The following is a 24,320-nucleotide window of genomic DNA, read 5'->3' as shown; positions in this document are numbered from 1 at the left end:
AGTGCTGTGTTCAGTTCTGGGCTCCCCAGTTTAGGAGGGACATTGAGATGCTTGAGCGTGTCCAGAGAAGGGCAACGAGGCTGGGGAGAGGCCTTGAGCACAGCCCTACGAGGAGAGGCTGAGGGAGCTGGGATTGGTTAGCCTGGAGAAGAGGAGGCTCAGGGGTGACCTCATTGCTGTCTGCAACTACCTGAAGGGTGGTTGTGGCCAGGAGGAGGTTGCTCTCTTCTCTCAGGTGGCCAGCACCAGAACAAGAGGACACAGCCTCAGGCTGTGCCAGGGGAAATTTAGGCTGGAGGTGAGGAGAAAGTTCTTCCCTGAGAGAGTCATTGGACACTGGAATGGGCTGCCCGGGGAGGTGGTGGAGTCGTCGTCCCTGGAGCTGTTCAAGGCAAGGTTGGATGTGGCACTTGGTGCCATGGTCTGGCCTTGAGCTCTGTGGTAAAGGGTTGGACTTGATGATCTGTGAGGTCTCTTCCAACCTTGGTGTTACTGTGAGACTGAGATACTTGCCCAGCAGGTGGGGGCCGTTGAGCTCCAGGCCATTTTAGCAATGGGAGCTCCAAGTGGAGCCCCAAATGCCTCTCTGCAACCACAGAATGGGCTCCAAGCTGGCCCTGAGGGCCCCCAGAATGGCTCCTGGCACTCAGAACTGCCCCCAGGGTGCCCCAATGCAGCCCAGGCCCCTCAGGTGCCTGCAGGCAGCCTCAAAGAGCAGCCTGGGACCCCAACATGCTTTGCCAAGAGTCTTTGGTTTCCCTCCTGGCACCTCTGGATTGCCCCCAGGGACCCTAAGATGCTCCTCCTGGATCCCCCAAATGCCTCCTGTGCTCCCCAAGTACCCCCAGGGCCTGTGGGGTGCTTTCTTGGGGCTTTTTTTGGGTGAGGGGTGCCTGGGGGGGGTGTCATCTCTGGTCCCAGCTGTCCCTGCAGCCTCTGTTCAGGCTGCAGCTGCCCAGAGCTGCTCCTTTGACATGCTGCCAGGAGTGGGCATCCCCCAGCCCTCTGCCAGCAGTGCTTTAGGCCCCCCTCCCCCAGTGCCTGCAGCTGGCAGTGCTGGGCCAGCAGCCAGGGGTGCTCCTGCCTGAGCCCCTGGGCCTGGCCCCACAGTGCCTGCTCCTCGTGCTGGGCCTTCTGCAGAGCTGTGCAGAGAGGTTCCGGAGGTGTCAGAACCCCCCAGAGCCACAGCCCCCCCCGAGCCCCACAGCCTCCGCCCTCAGCAGCCTGAGCCCAGGGCTCCCTCCCGCCCCTCCGGCGCCGAGCGCAAGGGGGCGCAGGTGCGGCAAGGCCCCGCCCAGAGCTGGCAGCCAGAGCCAATGGGAGGCGTGGGCAGAGCGGCCCCGCCCCCAAGGGCGCTGTGGGCTCCGGCCCCAGGGGCGTGAGCGCCATTTTGGCTGGTGCTGGGCAGCGTCGTGGGAGCGCTGGAGCAGAGGCTGTGGTGTGCGCGGGCAGCGCTGCGGTGAGAGAGCTGCGGGAGCGTGAGGGGTGGCGGGGGAGAGGAGCCGGGAGGGGCTGCGGGGCCTGGGGGAGCCGAGAGTGGCACCGGGAGGGGCTGCGGGGCCTGGGGGAGCCGAGAGTGGCACCGGGAGGGGCTGAGGGCGGCGGGAGCGGAGCGGGGCTGGGGCTGTGTGGGTCGGGCGTGGGTGAGAGGAGCGGGGCTGGGCGTGGGTGCGGGAGCGGGAGCGGGCGGCCGGGAGGGGCTGAGGGCGGCGGGAGCGGAGCGGGGCTGGGGCTGTGTGGGTCGGGCGTGGGTGAGAGGAGCGGGGCTGGGGCCGGGAGGGGCTGAGGGCGGCGGGAGCGGAGGCGGAAGTGTGTGGCAGGGCCCCGGGGCGGCGCGGGGCAGGGCGGGAGTTGGCGTTGGGGTGGGGCCGGCGCCATGTTGTGTGTGGTGCGGGGCAGGGGCAGGGCTGGGCGGGAGGGGCTGAGGCTGTGTGGGCAGGGAGGTTGTGGCGAGAGCTGTGCGGAGGTTCTGTGGAGCTGTGGGGAGTTGGTGCGAGGCTGTGAGGAGCTGGGGAGAGCTTTTGGCGCTTTGTGTTGCGGCTGTGTGCGGGGCTGAGGAGGCGCAGAGTGGTGCGAGTGTGTGTGAGGCTCCGGGCGAGAGGTTTGGGTGCGTGGTGAGGGGGTTTGGGCAGTGGCAGGGGCTTGGAAGGGCTTGTGCTGAGGGTTTGGTCAGCTGCAGGCGTTGGCAGCAGCTGGTGAGGCTTTGTGAGGCAGTTGTGAGGCTCGGGAGGGGTTTGTGAAGGCTGCTGGAGAGTGGCAGAGGCAGAAGCTGTGTGAGAGCTGTGCACAATCAGTGTGCAGGAGTTGGGCAGGGCCTGGAGTGAGGCTTTGGAGGAGGTTTTGGTTCTTTCTGGTCACTCTCAGTGACTTTTAAAGTTCATCTGAAAGTTTTCAGGCCTTTTATTCTGTTCATTTGCAAAGCTATTTTCATGACTTTGAGTCCTTTAAAATGTTTGAAAGATTTTTTGTTTTGTGTTTCTTCTAATAGTTTTTTTCTTACATATTTTTCCTGTTTTCAAGCCTTTTTAATGATTTATTGGAACATATTTTAAGCATTCCCTGGCAGTTTTAATGAGTTTTGCAGCTCTTTTGTCCAGTTTCAGGCTTTTTTTAATGCCTTTTGGTCATTTTCAGTCCTGTTTGGTGATGTTTGAAGAGATTTTGATGCTGTTGAAGTGGTTTGTACAAAGCAGTTTGAGTGCCATAAAGCTGCTGAAAAGCTTCAAGCCTCAGCAAGGAGATTTTAAATCCTCTTTGGGTTGCTTTATGTAGTCCTAAGGCGTTTGGAGGTTTTGAATGAGTTTCTGAGGGAGTTTGAGAGCTGTACAGAGATGTTGATGGCTTCTAGGGCAGTTTGAGACCTGTTTGAGTGTGTTTGAAGAGTGCCAAACAGATGAATGAGCCTGGAGAGTCTCTCTCGAGCATTACTTTGTGTGACTCGTGGAGAGTTGCTGGAGAGATTGGAATGAGATGTGAAGAATTGTGGATCAGCTCTGAAGGGATTTGTTGTCTTTTGAGGTAATGTTGAGATAGTTTGAGTGACTCGTGTGAGGTTGAGAGGTTTGTGATGAGGTTTGAGAGGCCTTCAAGAGATTTAAAGAGATGTTGGTGATATTCAGTGTGGCTTTCAGTCTATTTCATCCTTTCTGAAGGGTGTGGAAGGCTGAAGGAGACCCAGAAAGTCCTTGAAGTCTCTAGAGAAGGAGTTGGCAGAGTTGCAGAAAGGTTTTAATAACTTCTGGAGAGTTTCCTAAGCTGTTTTGGAGATTTTCAGGCCTGTTTGAAGAGTTTGTCAAAGGCAGAACTCAGGCAAGTGTCTGCAGTGCTGTTGAGAGAGTTGAATGCATCTTTAGGAACTGGGAGGAGTTTTGAAGCTGTTAATGAGGCTTTAGAGGCCTTTGGGAGTTGTGAAGAGCTGTGGCTCTGTCCAGCAGCTGAGGTTGAGCTCTTTGCTGCCTTCCACTGCCCCCAGCCTGCTCCTTCCAGGCTCCTTTGCTGTTGCTGAGCTTGAACTGTGCAGTTTGTGCCCTTTGGCTGCATTGCTGTAATGGTTTGTGCTGGAAGGGCCCTTAAATGTCACCCAGTTGCAGTTGTCTGCCATGTGCAGGGCCTTCTCCCAGCAGCCCAGATTGCTGAAGGCCTCATCCAGCCTGGCCTTGAGCACCTCTAGGGAGGGGAACTCCCAACCTCCCTGGGCAGACTGCTGCAGTGTCTCCCCTGGCTGACTGTGTGGAATTTGTTCCTCGTGTCCAGTCTGGGTCTTCCCTCTTGCAGCCTCAATCCATTCTGCCTTATCAGTCCAGGCCCTTGTACAAAGTCCCTGCCCAACTGTGTTGTTTCATTGCCATAATCCTGCATGCACTGCCCCTACAAAGTAGCTGCACTCTCAGTTTTCTTCTGTCTGACTCTCTGCCTCTGTAGTGTGGACCTCATCTGTGCTCTGTGCAGGAGGTTTGCAGTCTGCCTTTGGCCTTGTCTGAGCTCATTTTGTGCTGCTTCCATTTGTTTTGTTTTGGGGGAGGTAGAGAGAAGTGGTGGGGAGGGGTCATGGAGGCCTGGGGGTTGTCCTGGTTTGGAGGGAGGTTTTGGAGAGCTTTGTCCTGAGGAGGTGTTTGGAAAGCTGTGTCTGAGGTAGACTATGTCTGGGAAGCTTTGTCCTGAGGAGGTCTGTTGGGGGGTGGTGGCCAAGGCAGACTCTGTCCTTGTGTATCTCAGGCTGCTGTTGTAGTGCTCTGTGCAGTTCCTGCTGTAAGTTGCCTTTGCACTGCCAATGGTTTCCAGCCTGGTGTGGAGAGTTTGTGTTTAGCTGCTTGGAGAGGGGTTGAGGAGCCTCTGTGTGCTCTTGCAGGCAGAAGTGGAGAGCTGAAAGGGTTTAGCTTTTGCCAAGCTGGTGGCACAGGAATCCCTAGCAATAAAAGCTGTCCTCTGCCTTGGGCTGCATCTCTGGAGTTGGTGTTTTTGGTGTGTGAAGCATGAGGGTTGTGGAGCTTGCTGCTGCTGTTGGAGTTGTTAGAATGAGAGCACAGTTTGGTGTGGCCAAAGGCTTGAAGCTGGCAGAGTGGAGCTGCTGGGTTGAGCAGTGGCAGGTGAGCACTGAGGCCTGTCCCTGAGCACGAGAGGTGCAGAGCTGTTGATGAGCTGGAGGGTGAGGGAGTGCAGCAGTGGCCTGGGCAGGCTGTTGCAGGGCTTGATGGTGCAGTTTGTGTCGGGTACCAGACTTGGCCAGATGGCATTGTGTTGGAAGGTCCCCTCAGAGGTGATCTTGTGCACCTCGTGGCAGTGAGCAGGGCCTGGTGCAGCTATAGGAGGCTCCTTGGGAGCACATGAGCTGTGATGTGTACTGTGTGCAGGGCTGGAGCCTTCAGCAGCAACCTGGGCAGGCTGTTGCAGAGTGTCAGCAGCCTCCCTGTGCAGAACTTGCTCCTGCTGTGCAGCCTAACTCTGCCCTGCTCCAGTTTGAATGCACTGCCTGATGTCCTATCCCCACAGGCCCTTGTGCACAGTCCCTGCCCAGCCTGCCTCTAGGTGCCCTTGAGAAATTGAGGTGCAGGCTGCAAGGAGAGCCCAGAGCTGCTTTTGTGCAGGCTGAGCAGCTGCAGCTCTCTCACCCTGTGTTTGTAGGAGAGGTGTTGGTGGTGAGTCAGAGCCAGCCTCCCCTGTGCTGGGCTTTGTTTCCCCTGTGTGTGCCAGGCTGAGAAAGTTGTTGTGCTGCAGAGTGGCTGAGATGTGCAGGCAGAGGTGGTGGAGTGCTTTCTGAGCAGGCTGAGATCTTGTCCCCAGCTGAGAAGTCAAATGCTGTGTGCAGTGCCTGTGCTGGCTCTGCTGCAGTGGCTTTGTGCTGAGCTTTCGAGTGCTGAGCCTCTCTCTTCTGAGTCTTGCTGTGTGCAGCTGGGAGCTGAGGGCAGTTGAATGCAGGCAGAGGGATGGTGCTGAGCACTGGGAGAAGAGGGAGCTGCTGAAAGCTGCTGAGGGGTGTGAGCTGCTCCCTTGTGCTGTAATGGTAGCCAGTGGTGTTGGAGAGAGCTTTGTGCTTGGAGTGTGCTGTGGTGGTGTGCATGAGTGCTGGTCTGGGTCTGTGCAAAGGGAGCTGCCAAATGCTTGTCCCTGTGAGGCCTGTTCTTGTGGGTGTTGTGTGTCCTGTGTTTGATGCTGGAGTCATGGAATGGTTTGGCTTGGAGGGGACTCTAATTGTGGGCAGGGTAACTGAGAACTGGAGCCGTTTGCTTGAGGCCTCATGTGGCCTGGCCTTGGAGCCCTGGAGGGAGGGTGTCAGGCACATGTGGAGTGATTTGTGTCAGGAAGGTGTGAATTGAACTGGCAGCTGTGGTCAGGAGGAATATTGCCCTGTCTGCAGCAGGCTCTTTGTGCATGTTAGGCTGAGCCCAGCTGGGGATTTCCAGTGGTGTGTGTGGAGGCATTTGTGTGTTTGGATTTGATGTGCTTCCAGCTGAGGGAGCCTGCAGAGTGTTTTCTGGTGCAGTTCCCCTATAGAGCAGCAAGCAAGGCCCCAGGCAAGTCCCCAACAGGCTGTTAAAGCTGAGCCTGAGTGCATTTCCCTGCTGCAGCAGGCAGGAGGCAGCCATGTGCAGAGTGGGTGTCTGGGAGTTGTTAGGCTGCATCTCCTTAGGCAGAAAGATTTGCTGACAGCTTTCAGGCTGCTGTTCAGTTCCTCTCAAGGTTTCCTGCCCACAAAGAGAGTGAGTTCAGGTGGAGCTTTGCTGTTTGCCTGTAGGCTGATAGCTGTGCAGAGCTTTTGTCCCCTGTGCTGTCAGGAGCACTGTGCCCTGCTGCTGTTGGTGTGGAGATGGAGAAATGGTGTGTGGAAGAAGAGCAGGGAGCATTGAGAGCAGGATGAGATGTCCAGAGTCTGCTTGTGGCTGAGGCCTTGCTTTTGATTTGAGTGCAGTGTTTGATTTGAGTGGGGTCAGGCTGTCCTGAGTGGTTTTGTTGGGAAGAAGTCCTGAAGTTTCCTTGGAGGAGCTTGAGAAGCAGAGCAAGAAATTGCAGCTGTGCTCTTTGCTGCCTGCTGAGCTGTCAAAGGCAGGAAATGATTGGTGAAAGTGGCTGCAGCAATTGCAGTGGTGTGCAAGGCTGAGCAGTGGTGTGGGCAGCAGGTCCAGGGCAGGATTGTGCCCCTGTCTTGGGCCCTGGTGATGCCACAGGGTGAATGCTGGGGTCAGTGTTGAGGCAGTGAGTGGAAGAAGGTCGTTGAGGGCCTGGAGCAGGTGCAGAGAAGGGCATGAAAGCTGTGGAAGGGTGTGGAGAAGAGGGCTGGTGAGGAGCATCTGAGGGAGCTGAGGGTGTTGAGTGTGGAGAAGAGGAGGGTGAGGGGAGAGCTGATTGCCCTGTCCCTGAGAGGAGGTTGCAGTGAGGTGAGGTTGGTCTGTTCTTGCCAGTGTCAGGTGATGGAAGGGAGAGGAAGTGTCCTGGAAGTGTGGCAGGGGAGGCTTAGGTTGGAGATGAGGGAGAATTTCCTTGCAGCAAGAGTGGTGAGGGAGTGGAACAGGCTGCCCAGGGAGGTGGTGGATTCCCCACTCCAGGAGGTGTTGAGGGCCAGGTTGGATGAGGCTTTGAGCAGGCAGGTCTGGTAGCAGGTGTCCCTGGCCATGGCAGGGGGTTGGAGCTGCTTGAGCTTTGGGTTCCCTTGCAGCCTAAACCATTCTGTGAATGCTTGGATCTGGACACTGAGCAGAACTTCAGTGGAGTGAAACTGTAAATAAGCAATGTTGTGAAGCTGGGTGGGAGCTTGGCCCCTGCCCTGGATGTAAAATTGGAGCTTTTATCAGATTGGAAGTTGCAGGAGAGTTGCTTTGTCCTGCAGCTGTGCCTCAGAGTTTGTGATGCTCAAGAGGCAGCTGTGAAGTAGCTGCTGCAGGAACTGAGCTGAACTGGAAGGCTGCAGTCCAGAAGGCAAAGTTTCTCCCTGAGAGTCAGGCCCTGGAATCACTTCCCAAGGGCAGTGTTGGATTCCCCTGGCCTGGGCAGCTTTAAGACTGCTCTTGTCAGGGCCTGGGCATGCTGATGGCAAGTGCAGTGTCAGCTGGCAAGGTTGGAGCAGAAGGTCCTTGGGGTCCCTTGCAGCCTGGCCTTCTGTGGGCACAGAGCTGTGCTGGGCACGTTGAGGGCAGCTGCAAAGCTCTTGAAGCCTTTGTGCAGAGTGCCCAAGACATGAGTGAGCCTGGAAAGTGACTGCAGAGTTCCCTGCTGAGAGCTTTTCAGAGCTGCCCAAGCATTTGTTTGAGTTTCTGCTCAGCTGGGAAGGGATTTGGGTTGTTTTTCCAGGCAGTTGGAAAGCTTTTTAAGCATTCTTCTTGTTCTGCTCCTCCTTGGCCTTGACCTCTTCATTGTCACAGGCTTAGAGGGTGTTAGGGGTTGGAAGGGACCCAAAGAGTCCAATCCCCCCCGGCAGAGCAGGACAATCCTATCTGACACAGATCACAGAGGAACACATCCAGAGTGGCCTTGAAAGTCTCCTGAGAAGGAGAGTCCAAAACCTCTCTGGGCAGCCTGTGGCAGTGCTCTGTGACTCTTGCAGTGAAGTTCCCTCTTGTGTTGAGGCAGAGCCTCCTGTGCTGCAGCTTTCACCCATTGCTCCTTGTGCTATCCCTGCAGGGAGCAGTGAGCAGAGCCTGTCCCCTCCTCCTGGCAGCCTTCAGATACTTATAAACATTTATCCAATTCCCTCTCAGTCTTCTTTTCTCCAGACTAAGCAGCCCCAGGTCCCTCAGCCTCTCCTCATCAGCCGTGCCCTCCTGTCCCCTCATCATCCTCCTAGCCCTCCACTGGACCCTCTCCAGCATATCCCTGTCCCTCTTCAGCTGGGGAGCCCAAAACTGAACACAATATTCAAGATGAGGTCTCAGCAGGACAGAGTAGAGGTGGAGGAGAACCTCCCTTGATCTGTTGGACACACTCTGCCTAATGCACCCCAGGATGCCATTGTCCTTCTTGGCCAGCAGGGCACATTGCTGTGCCATGGGCAACTTGTTAGCCACCAGCACCCCCAGGTCCCTCTCCTTGGGGCTGCTCTCCAGCAGATCACCTCCCAGCCTGTACTGGTGCAGTTTGTTATTGCTCCCCAGGTGCAGGACTCTGCCCTTGTCCTTGTTGAACTTCCCCTGGTTCCTCTGTGCCCAGCTCTCAGTCTGCCCAGGCCTCTCTGGATGGCAGCACAGCCTGCAGCTGTCTCAGCCAAGCCTCCCAGCTTGGTGTCAGCAGCAAACTTGCTGAGCAGCCTCTGTCTGTCTGTGCCCTCATCAGTGTCATCGATGAAGATGCTGAACACTCAGGACTGTCCCCAGCAGTGATCCCTGGGGGACACCACTGGTCACAGCTCTCCAGCTGAACCTGCCACCATTGCTCACCACCCTCTGCACTCTCTGTTGCAACCAGTTCCTAATCCACCTCATTGCCTGCTCTTCCATCCCACACTGCCTCAGCTTGCTCACTAAAATGTCATAGGAGATGGTGTCAAAGGCCTTGCTAAGGCCAAGGTAGACTCCATCCACTGCTCTCCCTGAATCTGCCCATTCAGTGATGGCATCATAGAATGCTCTCAGGTTAGTGAAGCATGGCTGCCCCTTGCTAAATCCATGCTGACTACTCCTGATAAGCTTCTTCTCTCCCAAGTGCCTTGAGGTGCCCTCCAGCAGGAGCTGCTCCATCATTTTTGCAGGGCTGGAGGTGAGGCTGCCTGGTCTGTAGTTCCCTGGAACCTCTTTGTTGCCCTTTTTGAAGCCTGCAGTGCCATTGGCTCTACTGCAGCCCTCAGGCACCTCTCCTGTCTGCCATGATTTGGCGAAGACGATGGAGTGTGCTGGGCAATAACCTCAGGCAGTTGTCTCAGCACCCTTTGGTGCATCTCATCAGGGCCCATGGACTTGTGAATGTTTAATTTGTGTAACTGATCCCTAACCCAGTGTGCACTGACCAGGGGGGGGCAGTCCATCCTCCAGGCATACTCTCCGTCCAGGGTCTGGAGTCCATAGGAGCAGTCCCTCTTCAGCCTTCTTGTAGCCAACTTGAGGCCCTGGAAGATCACTGTGAGGTCTCCCTGAAGCCTTCTCTTCTCCAGGCTGAACACTCTCAGCTCCCTCAGCCTGTCCTGCGATCAGGGGCTTGGAACAGCTCAGCTCTTTCTCATGGCCTCCTCTGAACCCTGTCCATCAGGTCCATGTCATTGCTATGTTGAGGGCTTCAGGGCTGGATGCAGCAGTGCAGGTGAGCTGTCAGCAGAGCACAGTGTCAGAGTCTGCTCTCTGCATCTGCTGTTGGTGCAGCCCAGGCTGCCGTTGGCCTTCTGCGCTGCAGGCTCACAGTGCCTGCTCCTGTCCAGCTCCTTGTCCCCCAGCACCCACAAGTCCTTTTCCTCAGGCCTGCTTTTTGTTGGCTCCTCCCCGAGGCTGTGCTGCTTGTGAGGCTTGTTGCAGCGCAGGTGCAGGAGCCTGCACTTGCTCTTGTTGAAGCTCAGGAGGTTCCCCTGGGCCACCCCTGCATCTTGCCCACTTGAGCTCCTCCCACTTCTTCTGCAGGGTGCTCTATTCTAGGTCCCTCTGCTGGGCCATGCTGGGTGTGTGGATGAGCCTGGGACCTTGTTGGGGCCCTGGGGAGTCTGAGAGGGCAGAAAGTGACTGCAGATGGAGAGATGGATGGAGAGATCGAGGGTGAAGTTTGCCGGGAGTGGGAGGGATTAGTTCAGCAGCTTTGTGGCTCTGTCTGGCTCCTACCTGCAAGGATGGGGGCAGCAACTGAGGCTGGAAGCACAAAGAGCCAAAGCCTGCCTGGGTCAGGACAGTCCCTGACACCTCCTGACGTCCACCACTGCCCAAGTGGCCCCCTGGGGGTCCTGCCCACTCAGCCCACTCCATACTCCATGGCAGGAGTCACCTGAGCTCTCACTCCCTCTGTCGCCTTTCATCAGTTCCTGTGCTTGGCGGCTGCAGGGTCCCTCCCCACCCCTCATCTGTAACCCTTTCCCCTTGGCCTGTTGCTGTTTCTTTCAGGCCTCCAGCTCCTCATGGCCTTTATTCTCAGGACATTCCATGCTTGAGCTCCTGCTGTCAGCCCAGTTCTTTAGATGCTTCCTCAGCCACAACATTTTCCACTCCACCCTTCCAAGCCCAGCAGAGGTGGGGAACACAGGGCCATGGGACAGCGAAGATGGCAGGGACATGGATGTGCTGTGAATGAGGGAAGGGCCTGGGAATGGTCAGGCAGGAATTGGGCATTGTCCCCTCAAAAAGTGCTCAGGATCAAGGCCCAGCTGAAAAATGTATGTGCAGGAAATCATAGAATAGGTCAGGGTTCGAAGAGAGCACAAGGACCATTCAGTTCCAACCCCCTGCCATGGGCAGGGACACCCTACCCTATAGCAGGCTGCCCACAGTCTCATCCATCCTGGCCTTAAACCCTTCCAGGGATGGGGCCTCAACCCTCTCCCCGAGGAACCTATTCCAGGGTCTCACCAGTCTGATGCTGCAGAACTTCCTCCTCACCTCCAGCTTTGCTGCGTCCCCCCCAGTCCTGTCACTCCCTGACAACCTAAAAAGTCCCTCTCCAGATTTTTTGTAGCTCACTTCAGATCCTAGCAGGCCACAAGAAGGTCGCTTGGGAGCCTCCTCTTCTCCAGCCTGGACAGCCTCAACTCTTTCAGTCTGTCCTCACAGCAGAGCTGCTCCATCCCTCTGAGCATCCTCGTGGCCCTGCTCTGGACACTCTTCAGCATCTCCACATCCTTCTTGTTTTAGGGGCTCCAGAACTGGATGCACAGCTCCAGGTGGGGTCTCAGTAGAGCAGAGGAGGAGAATCACCTCCCTGGTCCTGCTGCAGACCAGACTCTGGTTGGCTTTCTGGGCTGCAAGTGCACGCTGCTGGCTCATGTTGAGCTTCTTGTCCAGCAGCACCCCCAAGTCCCTCTTGTCAGGGTTGCTCTCCAGCCTGGCACTGCCCACCCTGGATTTTTGCTTGGCATTGCCTCGACCCAGCTTCAGGACCCTGCACATAGACTTGTTGTACCTCGTGAGGTTGGCTTGAGCCCAGCTCTGCAGCCTGTCCATGTCCCACACCACAGCTTGGTGTGGTCAGCGCACTTGCTGAGGCTGCACTTAGTGCCTCTGCCTATGGCACCCACAGAGATGTTGATGAGAATCTGTCAGCATTTGAGGAGATGAAAGCAGTGAATTGTCCTGCACCTCTGCATGTCAGGGTTCAGGCAGAATTGAGCAGTCTGAAAGAAGGAGAGCAGGAAGGGTAAGGTTAGGTTGTTCTGGTAAGGGAGCACAGCTGCAGGAGAAAAGAACCTTGAGTTGTCTGTAGCTGAGCTGCGTTAGGGGGATTGAGGGGGGCCGATGGGTGAGCTGTGCCTCTAGGCCTGTGGACAGCCCATGTTGTGCTGTGTGACCTATCAGAATTGTACACCTTGTATTAGCCACTGTATAAGCATCACTCTTAGCTTCCATAAGGGGCATCGACCTCTCCGCCACATTGGTGGAAGGTGATGTCAGAGTGGTTTCCCTGCAGGGACTCTGAGAGAGGAGCACACCTGGCACCTGCTGACCCCTGACATGGTTTCTCGGGATGAGGAAGAGTCAGGCAGTGGATGGCAGGAGGAAGCAGGGTTCTGGCCCACTGGCGAAGGGAGCCAGGCCTACATTAGAGATAGGGTAGAATGAACACCTCACCATAGCTCTGGCTATCCACAGCCTCATCCATCCTGGCCTTAAGCCCCTCCAGGAATGGGGCCTCAACCCCCTCCCTGAGCAACCCATTCCAGGCCCCCACCACTCTCATGGTGCAGAACTTCCTTCTCACCTCCAGTCTGACTCTCCCCACCTCCAGCTCTGCTCCATCCCCTGCCCTGATTGAGATGTGGAGAGAAGCTTGATGCAAGCTAAGTTCTCTGTATTGTACTTTCAGCACTTGGTTATGTACCTTAACATACAAGCTAAAAGATTGTGCCACATCCTAATTGGTCGTTAAGAGAGACCTCAGTACATACCTCATGGAGACAGACCTCGTACGTTAGCAGCTGGATAAGCCAAGGTTAACGAAACCACAGGCTCATGTTCCGCATAGCTCTGTCTGCTGCAACATTCCTTAAGGTCATCTCGACCCTCTGTTAACTCAGGACTTTTCCCCTTCAAACCTTCTGCACCTGTGGCTTATGTTCTGGTATGTCAGCACTAACAGTCCTACCATTCCCAACGTTTCCCCCTTTGTGTTGTACAAAAAGTATCCTTGCAGAGCCTTCTGTCACCTTCTGCATACACTGCAACAAGCTTGTTGAAAAGGTGTTCTCCGGGGATGCAGTAGCTCTGCAGAGAGCTCTGTCCTGTTCCATTAGCAAGGGTGATCCAAACATCAGTTTTGTGCAAAGAAAAGGGGAAGGGCAGAAGAAAGGTTTATTTTTTTTACAAGTACAGAGGATGCATAATACAAAATTCCCTTCTGGGAGTGACATTTTGCCGGGGACTCCACTTGCAGTGTGAAGGCTCAGTCCTCAGTGTTCGACAGGCCCTATCGATGCGGCCGTGTGCTCTTCGCTGCAAGCCACCAGCTCCTTTTTCTGTGGAGACACAAGCATCCCCTTTGCCCCACGTTATTGATGGGTGCAGGCCTACAGTTCTCCCAGCTTCTAAGTCAGGAACCATAACAGGAGGCTTCTCCTTTTTCTCAGAGGAGTCGTTGGCATTGCAGTGCCTGATGATCGGGGGAGTATTGCCCATGAGGGAACAGTTTAAAGAAGTAAAAGCGTGCAAGGCCTTTTGTAGCCTTTCTTCTGGGGTGGCTGCCCCCATTGTCCCTTTCTGCTGTAACAAGAGATGTTTAAGTGTTGGATGAGCACGTTCAATCATCGATTGCCCTGTGGGGGAATGAGGGATGCCTGTAACATGAGTAGTCCCCCAAGTGGATAAAAATGTTTGAGCCTTTTCAGGTGCAATACACAAAGCAGCTTTAACATCAGTGGACATGACAAGGGCCACAGCTTTCTCCATGATCTCTGGGTACTGTGCTGCCACAAGGAGATCATCCATGTAATGATATAGCAAAGCGTATTTCCATTGGTACCGTGCTGAGAGCCCTAGGCACATAGCACTGACAAATCCTAAGACTGTTTTCATCCCTTGAGGCAGTACAACCCACTGCTATCTTTGCCACGGGGAACTGAGAAAGGAAGTTTAGGAGCAGCATCTGGATGCGGTGGAATGTTGAGAAAACTATCCTTAAGATCAATAATAGTCAAATGCCAATGTCTCAGGATCATAGGTGGGGAGGAGAGGCCAGGTTGTGAAGCCCCCATAGGTTCCATCACATATCGTTAATTTTCCTGAGCTCATGGAGCAAGTGCCACTTGCCTGATTGTTTTTTAATAACAAAGAGAGCGGAATTGCATGGTCTCCTGGAAGGAACAATATGACCCTTGTTAGCTTCTTCTCTGCCAGCCTCCTAAGGCCACTTTTAAGAGCTACTGACTTTAGAATATGAAATAAAAACTATGCCCTGTACCTTCCTTCTGGGCATTCTGTTAAGCTTAGTGCATTTGTGAAATGCTGTGGGGCTGCAAATGCCCATGAAACATGAGGACTGTTTACTGCTCCTGGCAGTTCTGATAAAGGTCTTCCCAGGAATGCCTCAAGATGCAGTTCCACAGTGCCACTTTCTATGCCATATTGACAAACTGGACACTGCCAGTGCAAATCCTGATCAAATCTATTTACACTTCTCCACCCTTTGTAACTGCAGTGCCTACAGTATAACAATACCCACAGCTGACAAGTGGACCTGTGGATGTCACAGCACTGCTTGCTCAGACTCCATCCATATAGACCTAATTCCCACAATTGCTCTCTTTGTTTTAAGCTGAAGGCAGCGTTTCTCATCTTTTGCGGGGCCCTTTGCAAACAGAGAACACCCACAGTGCTTTAAACACTGCTAGCAAAACAGTTGTTCCCCATCTTTGCCAGTGAGTGGGTTTGGCCCTAATAACAGAGGTCAAATGAAATACCCAACTCAAAGCATGACCAAAACCTGTACACCAACCATATCTCATGTACATTTCTCTGCACAGCCATCTGAGCAAGGCTTCTGCTCACTGCCAAAAAACTTGTGTGTGATGGTTTGGGTGTTCCCTGCCCCCCGCACTTTGGAAACCACCCAGACTGGACTCAGCCGGCTCTGGAAGTTGAATGAAGCTTATTATTGACAGCTTAGCAGAATGTACAAACAGATACTTGCAGTCTGTACAGGTATATACAGAAATAGAGAAGGTAAAAGGTAATACAGAAACACAACAGCCCTCCCAGAAATCTGAGTCCCCAGGAGGGGCTCCCAACCGCCCCTTCTCCTTCCCCCTACCCCTCTCAACCTTGCTTCAGTCCCAAGGAAGAACAGAGATTTGGCCAGGGGGTTAGGAATCAATGTGCATTAGTCAGAGAAATGGAGGCTGAGGTTAGAGATATGCAGCTCAGAGCTCCCCAGCAGGAGTAGTGCCTTATCTATGTTTTGATTCTTGTTCTTATCCATCTCAGCAAGCCTATGAGGGAAGCAGGCATCACCATTGGTCTCCTTTCACAGCCTGTAATCTAATCCTTCTCACCAAAACACTCTAGCTTCAAACTAGCACATTCTGAACATCACAAGCTGCTATCCATCAAACAAACCCAAGCACATTCATTCTCTAGGCCAACAAATCCACTGGCCTCCTCTAGGGTGAATTTCTCTGTGATGTAATCAGCAAATTGTCAAATTTTCCCTCTCTCTATTTTTTTTTTACGTGAACTTTATCCTGTAATGCTATCTTGATAGAAGAAAAAAAACACAAAGAAATAATATCCTCTGCCACCCCTATATCCTATACTATCCCTGTTATAAACTCTTGGCCTTAACTAAATTGTTTATCAACTTAAAAAATATATCAAGTAAAAGAAATGAAACCATTAAATTATTACTGAGTAAAAGCAAAGGAAATCAAGAAAATCTCAGATCCCTGGAGCTGCTGGAAAATACTCTGATACCCAAAAAAGAAAAGAACCTTAAATCACAGCTCATGCACTGACTAAAGAACTCTTGCCATAATATTCCATTATATTAACTATTGAACATGTTCAGCTATCAGGTACTTAACATACTCTGTTTTACTGACTTAAGTCTTATCACAATTATCCTGCTCAAATTATTCTAAAGCTTATTACCGTTAACATCTTATCCAGTAAACTCTTCAACTCTAAGATCTGTTACAATCAAAGCTAAAAACATGATCAGGATTTCAGTTCACAAAACAGCTATCACAAATGCCCTCTGTTCCTTTAAGAGCAAAGGACGAGTTCTCTGCAGAAGCTGCAAGGGAAAAACAGGGAGGGAGGTGGGGGGAATAGGCCTGTGCTGCTCTAGCAGGTGGGTGTGGGGAGGGGGCATGCTACAGGTGAATCCCGCAGGGGATGCCACACCCATGGGTCTGATGACTGCCATGGTGTTCCAGGTAGAGCTGCTTCTGTCCTCCCGATCCTCCATCTTTGCAGCTGAGAAGTTAACTTAGAGGAGCTTTGAGCCGCAGAGGCCTCAGGTGGCAGTGGGTCACTTCTGGGCACTTTCACAGCTTTCGGCTTCTCAGGAGTTCTCCAACTACCTTTGCGGCTGTTAGCTGCTGGCTTTCCGTTACTTTCCCGTCTGCTCTGGAAAGGCAAACTTAGGAGTCTTTGGAGCCCTGGTTTCTGTCGTCCCTCAGGGCTTTTCTCACCACACCCCAGGTGATCTTCCACAGCAGAAATGATTTTTAAAGTTTCAGTGTCCATCTCTCACAGAGAGACAAAAGTTTTGGAGCAGCTTCCTTATGACAGTTCCTTTCCTCTCCCTTCTCATACTTCAGCATCAGCTTTATGGCTCTACAACCCTCATAAATCTTCTGCTGCTGCTGCCAGACCTCTGCTGTTAAATCAGCTGGCTTAAGTGCTTTAAAAATCCCTTTTATTTTAAGTGCATGACTAAGTCCCCTCCTTTAGGGGAGCAGCCCTGTTTTCCACAAGCTGCATTAGTATTTTCTGGCAGCTTCTTTCCACTGCAATGGCAGTGATGACCTTTGCTCACCTGTAGCTTATACCTGGATCCACAAGTTCCCAACTCTCTCGGCTGGGCCTGGCCACCGTCGCCAGCGGGCGAACCCTCCTGCACTCTGAATCATTTGTGTTTCGGACCTCCCCGCAGCCCAAGAAGCCGCACATGCCAGACGCTGGGCTCCTCAAGCTGCGAGAAGGAGCACCAGGGGACACCAGAATGTGGAGTTGGCCTCCCACATGGGAGAGGGAGAGGCACCAGGCTTACACCCCTGGGATGCACAATGGTCAATTTGTTCATTGAAACACAGTGTGAGCCTATATACTGGGGTTGGACAGAGGGGCCTGTGCTTTTGATGGGCTTACAAAGCAGAGCACAGAGGCAGACCTAGATGGGCTGTCCACACGCACAGAGGCAGACCTGACCAACTCCCCCCACTTGGCAAGAACTTAGCCATTGCATTGCCTGTTCTGGGGGCTGAGTGGCCTGCCTTCTGGCACAGCTCAGAACTCCCTCAGCTTTTCTGCCAGCCTCCCAAGGCCACTTTTCTGCAACTGTGTCTCCTTGTCAGTTCAGTTCCTCAATCCTGCTTACTCTCCTTATTTTCTTTATTCAATTCTGCCCAAATCCCAACAGTAGAGCAGTATTTCAAGGGTTTCCTGGGAAGTCCTTTATCAGAATTGCCAGGAGCAGAAAATAATCCTAATGTTTTAAGGCTACTTGTAGTGCAACATAACAGGACAATGACACTAAGCCTAAGAGAAAAAGCAGAGGGTATAGGGCATAGCTTTTGTATCACATCTGGAAATTAGCAGCTCTTAAGCACAACAGACACAGGTCACAGCAAGGGAGTGAGGTGAAAATATCAAGTTCCTGGAGTTACAGAGTGAATCCAGCATGGTGGGAGTCTGAGAGAAGTATTGGGCAACTAGGTGAGCACTGTGGGAAGCAGGGGCACATCAGGCCTCTCATTTTTCATCTGTGGGGTTAGAGCCTGGCCTGCTACTGCTTCACATACAAGAGGAGGCCCCTGTAGTTTAGGGTCTCTCTCTGTCAACTCCAAACACATCTACGGTTCTACAGCATCGATTACCGCACAGAGCCCGGCACAGGTGTGACACACATGCCTTCTGCTGTGACTGTGGTTTTGGTCTGGATTCCTGATCCTTTGGACAACTGTTCACTTTCTGCTTCTGGCACAAGGCCACAGGTGTGAGAGTTTTGATGGAATGTGTTGCATGAGCCTGTCTGATCACTCAGAGTCTGTACACGCCAGCATCCGGCGTTTGAATGATGGTGTATGGAGGCTGAAAGAAGAAGGTAGATGGGATTGGCTTGAAAAGACCTTTGAAGGCTGGGGACTAAGAGGATGGCTTAGCAGCCTGGTGTGGTGGAGGGGCAGCAGCCCTAAAACTGAGTCCTCCCTATGCCTCTACATACCTCGACATGTTTTTTTCTGCCAGGACCTATGGCAGTAAACAGGTTGTGTAACACACACACACCCAGTCCATGTACCCCTGGGGTCCGCCCAGGTAATCCCCTATTGGGAGGGTCCAGGCAAACAGCTTCTGCCTATTAAGGTAAGGTTTTGGCTTACTGCCAACCTGATTGGTCACTTTAGATGGCCAAATGAGCCACTAATCTCAGCTCAGTCTATAAAGAGGAGTGCACAGGAGCACCATGTTTTCAGAGTTTTCAGAGCGTCCAGAGCGTTCAGAGATTCAAGCTCAGCTCTCTGATCCACATAGCAGTATAGATCTGCTTGCATGGCCTAGACACAGAGTCAGGCCCTTACTCTCTTGCAAGAGCTCAGCCCTCTTGCATTGATCTCAAGGCGCAGTTAAGCTGTCTGCGAACCCTTTGAGAAGCAGAGCGCCTGCACACCTGCACTTCATACATATATGGGGAGCCGAGAGCCCCCTGCCTAAGCCTAGAGCAGCCGTACATACTGGCTTGCTACCTTGCATTTATCTACGGAGCTCAAGTCTCCCTGCAGCCCGGCAGACTCTGCTTGCCAGCTGCCTGTAAGCCTGGAAAAATCTAGGCTCAGCAGACCTTCCAGACTGTCTGCTAACCTACAAACACAGCCTGCTAGCTGTACAGACGACCGTGTCAGAAGCTGCACGGACAAATCCTTCTCCTGCACCTGGAAACCCTGCCAGCTGACCATCCCTGGACACCGGCATCCAGAAGAACCAGCAGCACCAAGGTAGAGACCACTTCACACCAGGAGAGAAGGTCAGAGAAATCCTGTTTACCCCAGAGACACTTATCATTTCCCCTGCAAGCCGGGACAGATTCCAGCTTCACCAAGACCCGAATACTGGGCACATGCTGTGACACAATCCCGGGAGGGTGATTAATAATACTTAAGAGCAACACATTTAAGCAAGCTTTCATTCCTTTGTAAGATAAGTTACCTCTGTCTGAAGAGCAGACATAGTTTCAGCCTGCTGGGCAGACAGTATAGTTGTTAAGAGGCATTAAGCCTAAGGGAATCTTTCTCTTTGTCTATAGTTGTTGATAATTTGATATTTCCATTTAATAATCCAATCCCTGTAAATATATCCCAACTGTTTTCATAACCTTGTACAACGAACTTCATTACATAGTGGTTGGGGGTGGTCCAAATTTGTAAATATTAATAAATAATTTTATACTTTCTCACCTCCCCCTAACAGAGGAGGAATAAGAGAAACCCCTCCACAACACCTGGTTACAATGATTGCTTATGCACTTGTTGTTTTCTTGACGATCATTGTATTTTACTGTGTGTAGTGCAATGTGTGCGAGGCATGATCAGTAGTGCAACATTCAAAAAGAAAGGGGGAGATGGCACAGGCAGAATTGAGCAGTCTGAAACAAGGAGAGCAGGAAGGGTAAGGTTAGGTCATTCTGGTAAGGGAGTGCAGCTGCAGGAGAAGAGAACCTTGAGTTACCTGTAGCTGAGCTGCATGAGGTGGGTTCAGGGGGGCTGCTGGATGAGCTGTGCCTCTAGGCCTGTGGACAGCCTATGTTGTGCTGTGTAACCTATCAGAATTGTACACCTTGTTATTAGCCACTGTATAAGCATTACTCTTAGCTTCCATTAGGGGCATTGATCTCTCCACCACATTGGTAGGAGGTGATGTCATACTGGTTTCCTTGCATGGACTCAAAGAGGAGCACACCTGGCATCTGCATGTGTCAGCTGGGAGCTTGCCCACAGAGCATGGGTGCTGTGCCCTAACAGCAAACCTCCTTTTCTGTTGGGGCTGTGGGATGGCAGCTCCAGGAGAACTGCTAAGGGGAAGCTGCCAGAAATGGGCAGGGAGAGAAGGAAACCAAACCCTCTGGACTGAGTCTCTTTAGGCTGCCTGTGTGTGCATGGTGCTAGAGGTGTGAGGTGTGTCCAGGAGTCAGAGACTCCTCCAGCATCAGACTGAGGGCTGAGTTGGCTTTGAAAGAAGCTGAGCAAGTCTCTTGCCCCTTTGCTGCATCTGCAGAGAGCAGGAACCTCCCTTTGTGTGTGTCCTCAGGGCTTCTCTGCCCACCTGTTGAGGAGTGGTCATCAGACAGCTGTCCCTGAGCTGGGCCCTGCTGGCAGGAGTAGTGTGCAGGGCAGAGCTGAGCAGAGAGTGGGTGGTGTGGGGTGTGTGAGCAGGGGCAGGGAGGAGAGGTGGGGCCAGAGATGCTGGGCAATGCAGGTGCATCCAGCAGAGCCCTGGGCAGGCAGTGGGAGGAGGCTGCAGCCAAGGCCTGGTTGAGGCTGTGTGGAGACAGCTGTCCTGTGGTGCTGCCCTGCAGCTGTCTTTTTGCTGGGGATTGTGTGCTGGGCCAAGAGCTGAGTCTGCACTTCTTCAGCAGCTGTGCCTGTCTGCTGTGCCCATAGTGCTGGGCTTGGGAGCTGCTTGCTCCAAGCCCCATCTCTGCTGCATGGTCCTGGGCAGTGCTGAGCCATCCCTTGCAGTTCAGTCCTCTCCTCTGAGCCCTTTGCTTATGTCTGGCAGGGGCTGTGTCCTCTCTGCAGCAGCCCTGTCCCTCTATGCTGGGGAAGAGCAGAGTTTGCAGAGCTGCCCCTGGGAAGAGCCCATCAGGTAAAGAACCCAGAGTGGGGGCCAACAGCAGGGCCTGAGGCTCTTGTTGATCCATGTGATAAATTCCAACCCCCTGCAGAGCCTCCTACCCCCCATATTTGACTGCCATTGGGGCTGTGATGGACATCCTCATGCCACAGGAGTCTGAGGGCCCCGCAGGCAGGTGGTGTTCATTTGTGTAGAAGGAGGTTGTGTTTGGGTCTGGGATGTGCAGTGTGAGTGTGAGATGGTTGGAGGTTGTTTGGTCTTCCTGGGTGAGCACTGCTGCCTCTTGTCTGAAGCAGGAGAGAGCAAAGGTCAGGGTCCTGGGGTAAGAAGCTGCCTGCCAACAGCCCAGGGCTGGCAAACAGGGGGCTGAGAGCACTGTATAAGGACCAGGGTGTCTCAGCGCCCCCAGCAGCAGCACCTGGGGTCTCAGCACAGGTATTTGAGATCTGCCTCCACCCCATGGTAAAAAGTGGGGGTTTGAGGGCCACTCTCCATTCTTTGCCTCAGCTGTATGTTGGTTGTTGGGAGGTGTCAGGTGTCAGAGGCTTTATTGAGCCAGGCAGGATGTCAGGGTTTGAGCTGCTGGGGTCAGGTGCTTCCATCTTCTCTAGGTAAGAGCAGTGACCTGATCCCCCACTAGCATGGCCTCAGAAGGACTCAGAGAAGAGCTGGGAGGAGAAGCAGTGCCCAGAGAGTAAGATGGAGCAAGCCAAGTGCATCCTGAAGAAAGAGGAGGAGAAAGATCTCAAGTCAGAGAATGACAATGAGGGGAATGATGACTGTGATGATGTTGAGTATGAGGAGGATGATGAGGGTGAAGATGACCAAGATGAGGAGGAATATGAAAAGGAGGATGGTTTGCTCTTAGCCCCCTCTGTGCCAGTTAAGAAGCGGCCTCAGTGCCCTGAGTGTGGGCAGAGCTTTGCAGTGCGCTCCAGGCTCATTAAGCATTGCCAAAGCCACAGGGGCGAGAAACCCTTCAGCTGTGCTGACTGTGACAAGAGATTCACACAGCGCTCATACCTCATTAGACACCGCCGAACCCACACGGGCGAGAAGCCCTTCAGCTGTGCTGACTGTGACAAGCGATTCACAGATCCCTCTAACCTCATTGCCCACCGCCGAATCCACACTGGGGAGAAGCCCTTCAGCTGTGCTGACTGTGACATGAGATTCACGCAGCGCTCACACCTCATTGCCCACTGCCAAACCCACACGGGCGAGAATCTCTTCATCTGTTCTGACTGTGACAAGGCATTCACTCAGCGCTACAGCCTCATTGCTCACCGCCGAACCCACACGGGCGAGAAGCCCTTCAGCTGTGCTGACTGTGACAAGAGATTCACACGACACTCGTACCTCATCAATCACCACCGGACCCATACGGGCGAGAAGCCCTTCAGCTGTGCTGACTGTGACAAGAGATTCACTCAACGCTCACATCTCATTAAACACCGCCGAACCCACACCAGCGAGAGTCCCTTCAGCTGTGCAGACTGTGACATTAGATTCGTGCAGCGCTCCAGTCTCATTGTCCACTACCGAACCCACACTGGAGAGAGGCCTTTCACCTGTGCTGACTGCAGCAAGAGTTTCACTCGCAAGTCTGCCCTCACAAAGCACCGCAGTGTGCACACCACTGAGAAGTCTTTCAGCTGTGGGGACTGTGGAAAGAGCTTCAAATACAGCTCCAATCTCACCATCCACCGCCGCATCCACACCAGAGAGCACCTGTACCCCTGTGCAGAATGTGGCAAGAGCTTCACCACGAGCACAGTGTTAATCCAGCACAGACTCATCCACAGCGGTGAGAAACCCTACAGCTGCAGGGACTGTGGCAAGAGCTTCACCCAGAGCTCTGCCCTCACCCAGCACCGTCGTGTTCACAGTGGTGAGAAGCCCTTCACCTGCTCTGACTGCGGCAAGAGCTTCACCCAAAGCAGCAGTCTCACTTCCCACCACTGCACCCACACTGGTGAGAAGTCCTTCACCTGCTCTGACTGCAGCAAGAGCTCCGCCAGCAGAGGCAGTTTCACTTCCCACCACTGTACCGACACTGGTGACCAACCCATGCTGCAGGACAAGCACAAATAAACCTACCAGTGTCTGTTGGGGGAATTGTGCCCCCACCCCAAGAAGGCCTTTCCAGCAGATTGACCCAAAATGGCCTCTTTTCCAGCTTCATTTCTCAGAGGCTGAGGGCTCCAGCAGGTACAAACATCTCTTGCCCTGCTGTCATGGGTTTTTAAAGAGAACTGACAGAGATTAAACTCTCAAATAAAATTGGAGAGAAAATACAGAATTGTATTTCAAGAGAGAGAGAATACAGCAATAGACATTACAAAGCAATTTCCCCATCCATGGCAAACCCCCTTGAAATTTTCCCCATCCCCAAAAAACCCTAAATCTACATTCTGCAGTGCTCCAATCCTCCCCCCAGTGCCTCTGCCATCCAAGAGGCCTACTGCTTACATGTTCCAAATAAAGTGGCTCCTGCCACACACACAGGGCAGGAGGAGGAGGAAGGGAGAACGAACTGACCTTGTTGTGAGTCTATAAAGAGATAGCAGAATTATGGGATTGAATAACAATCTTCTAGTCCCCAGAAATTTTTTAACCCTATAGCCTCAACCTGGGACATTCCACCCCTATATTCAATCCCATAATTCCTGCTCATCACACTACTCATCTAACTAGAAACAAACTCTACATAGTGAACAGTGCCATCCAAATCCTGCATTGTTCCACTGCTTTTCTTCAAACCCATCTGTTGCTCAGATCCTGGGCACAACTCTTCTCATCCAATGGACTTCTCAGATGACATCCACTGTCTAAAAAACCCTCAATAACAACTTGTACAGACTTTAAACTCAAACTGTCTCAGTCCAAATCAAAACTCCTTTGCAGAACACCCTTGATCTTACCACCTTCTTGCATTGACCAAACATACATGTCCTGGACTTCTCCCACCAGAAAATAACCACCCCTTGGACAGGTTGTATCCCCATCCAAAGGCAGAAAACACCCATACAGTTCTCCTAACAAATCCTTTTCACAAACACAGGAACTCCATTTCCATCTGCATTGTGCTCATCTGCACTCAACATCAAATAATGGACAGTCCCAGGCCATTCTCACTCAACTCTCTGCATTCCATGCATCCAAGCAGCTGCCCACTGCAAAGTCTCAATCACTCACTGCAGATTCTCTTATTCTCTTAGAGTCCTTCTCAGCACAATCTGTCTCAGTCCACAGTCGTCTCCAATGGCATGTCTCCACCCCTGGGGCAGTCAAATGGGGCAACTAAGTCCAGTTCACTTCCTCTCTTCAAGCTGTTGCTCCAGTTTGCTTCTCATGCATGCAGGAGTGAAGATCCCTTCATCACAGATGAATCTTTCTGTCACAGATGAGTTCCAGCATCTACAAGAGCCCCATGCTTCCACTTGTCTCTTGTACCAGGCCATCCACCACCCCTGAGGGTTCATCCTGCAGTTTCTCCACTCTAGCTGCACACTCAGAAGTGAACCTGCCGCACCACCAGTCCGTGCCCTTATCTTACTTCCCCAATCTGAACAGAATTAATTCAAATTGATTTAACCTTTCCCAGCACCTCTCCCTCCATCTTCTCAACAGACAACTGAGAAGGAGGAGGTTCTGGTGGTGGGCGAGGAGCAGGTGGCAGAATTGGGAAGAAGACCTCTATGGGAT

The 24,320-nt window shown here is 52.8% G+C and overlaps 1 protein-coding gene across 1 annotated transcript; it reads left to right on the top strand.

The window, feature by feature from the left end:
• Nucleotides 1–513: 513 nt before the first annotated feature.
• Nucleotides 514–22,895, top strand: LOC135174256 (gastrula zinc finger protein XlCGF26.1-like). Its single transcript, XM_064141484.1, has 2 exons — nt 514–1,459; nt 21,224–22,895. The coding sequence occupies exon 2, from the start codon at nt 21,312–21,314 to the stop codon at nt 22,704–22,706; it is 1,395 nt and encodes a 464-aa protein (XP_063997554.1). The 5' UTR covers nt 514–1,459; nt 21,224–21,311; the 3' UTR covers nt 22,707–22,895.
• Nucleotides 22,896–24,320: the final 1,425 nt, after the last annotated feature.

This window comes from Pogoniulus pusillus, unplaced genomic scaffold (assembly GCF_015220805.1).
Source record: "Pogoniulus pusillus isolate bPogPus1 unplaced genomic scaffold, bPogPus1.pri scaffold_51_arrow_ctg1, whole genome shotgun sequence".
Taxonomy (NCBI): domain Eukaryota; kingdom Metazoa; phylum Chordata; class Aves; order Piciformes; family Lybiidae; genus Pogoniulus; species Pogoniulus pusillus.
Note: the sequence above shows the minus strand (reverse complement) of the source record. Positions and strands in the feature narration are given on the sequence as shown.

What these genes read in the sequence shown, in the direction of transcription:
- LOC135174256 (XM_064141484.1), top strand. Translation starts at nt 21,312, where the DNA reads ATGGAGCAAGCCAAGTGCATCCTGAAGAAAGAGGAGGAGAAAGATCTC.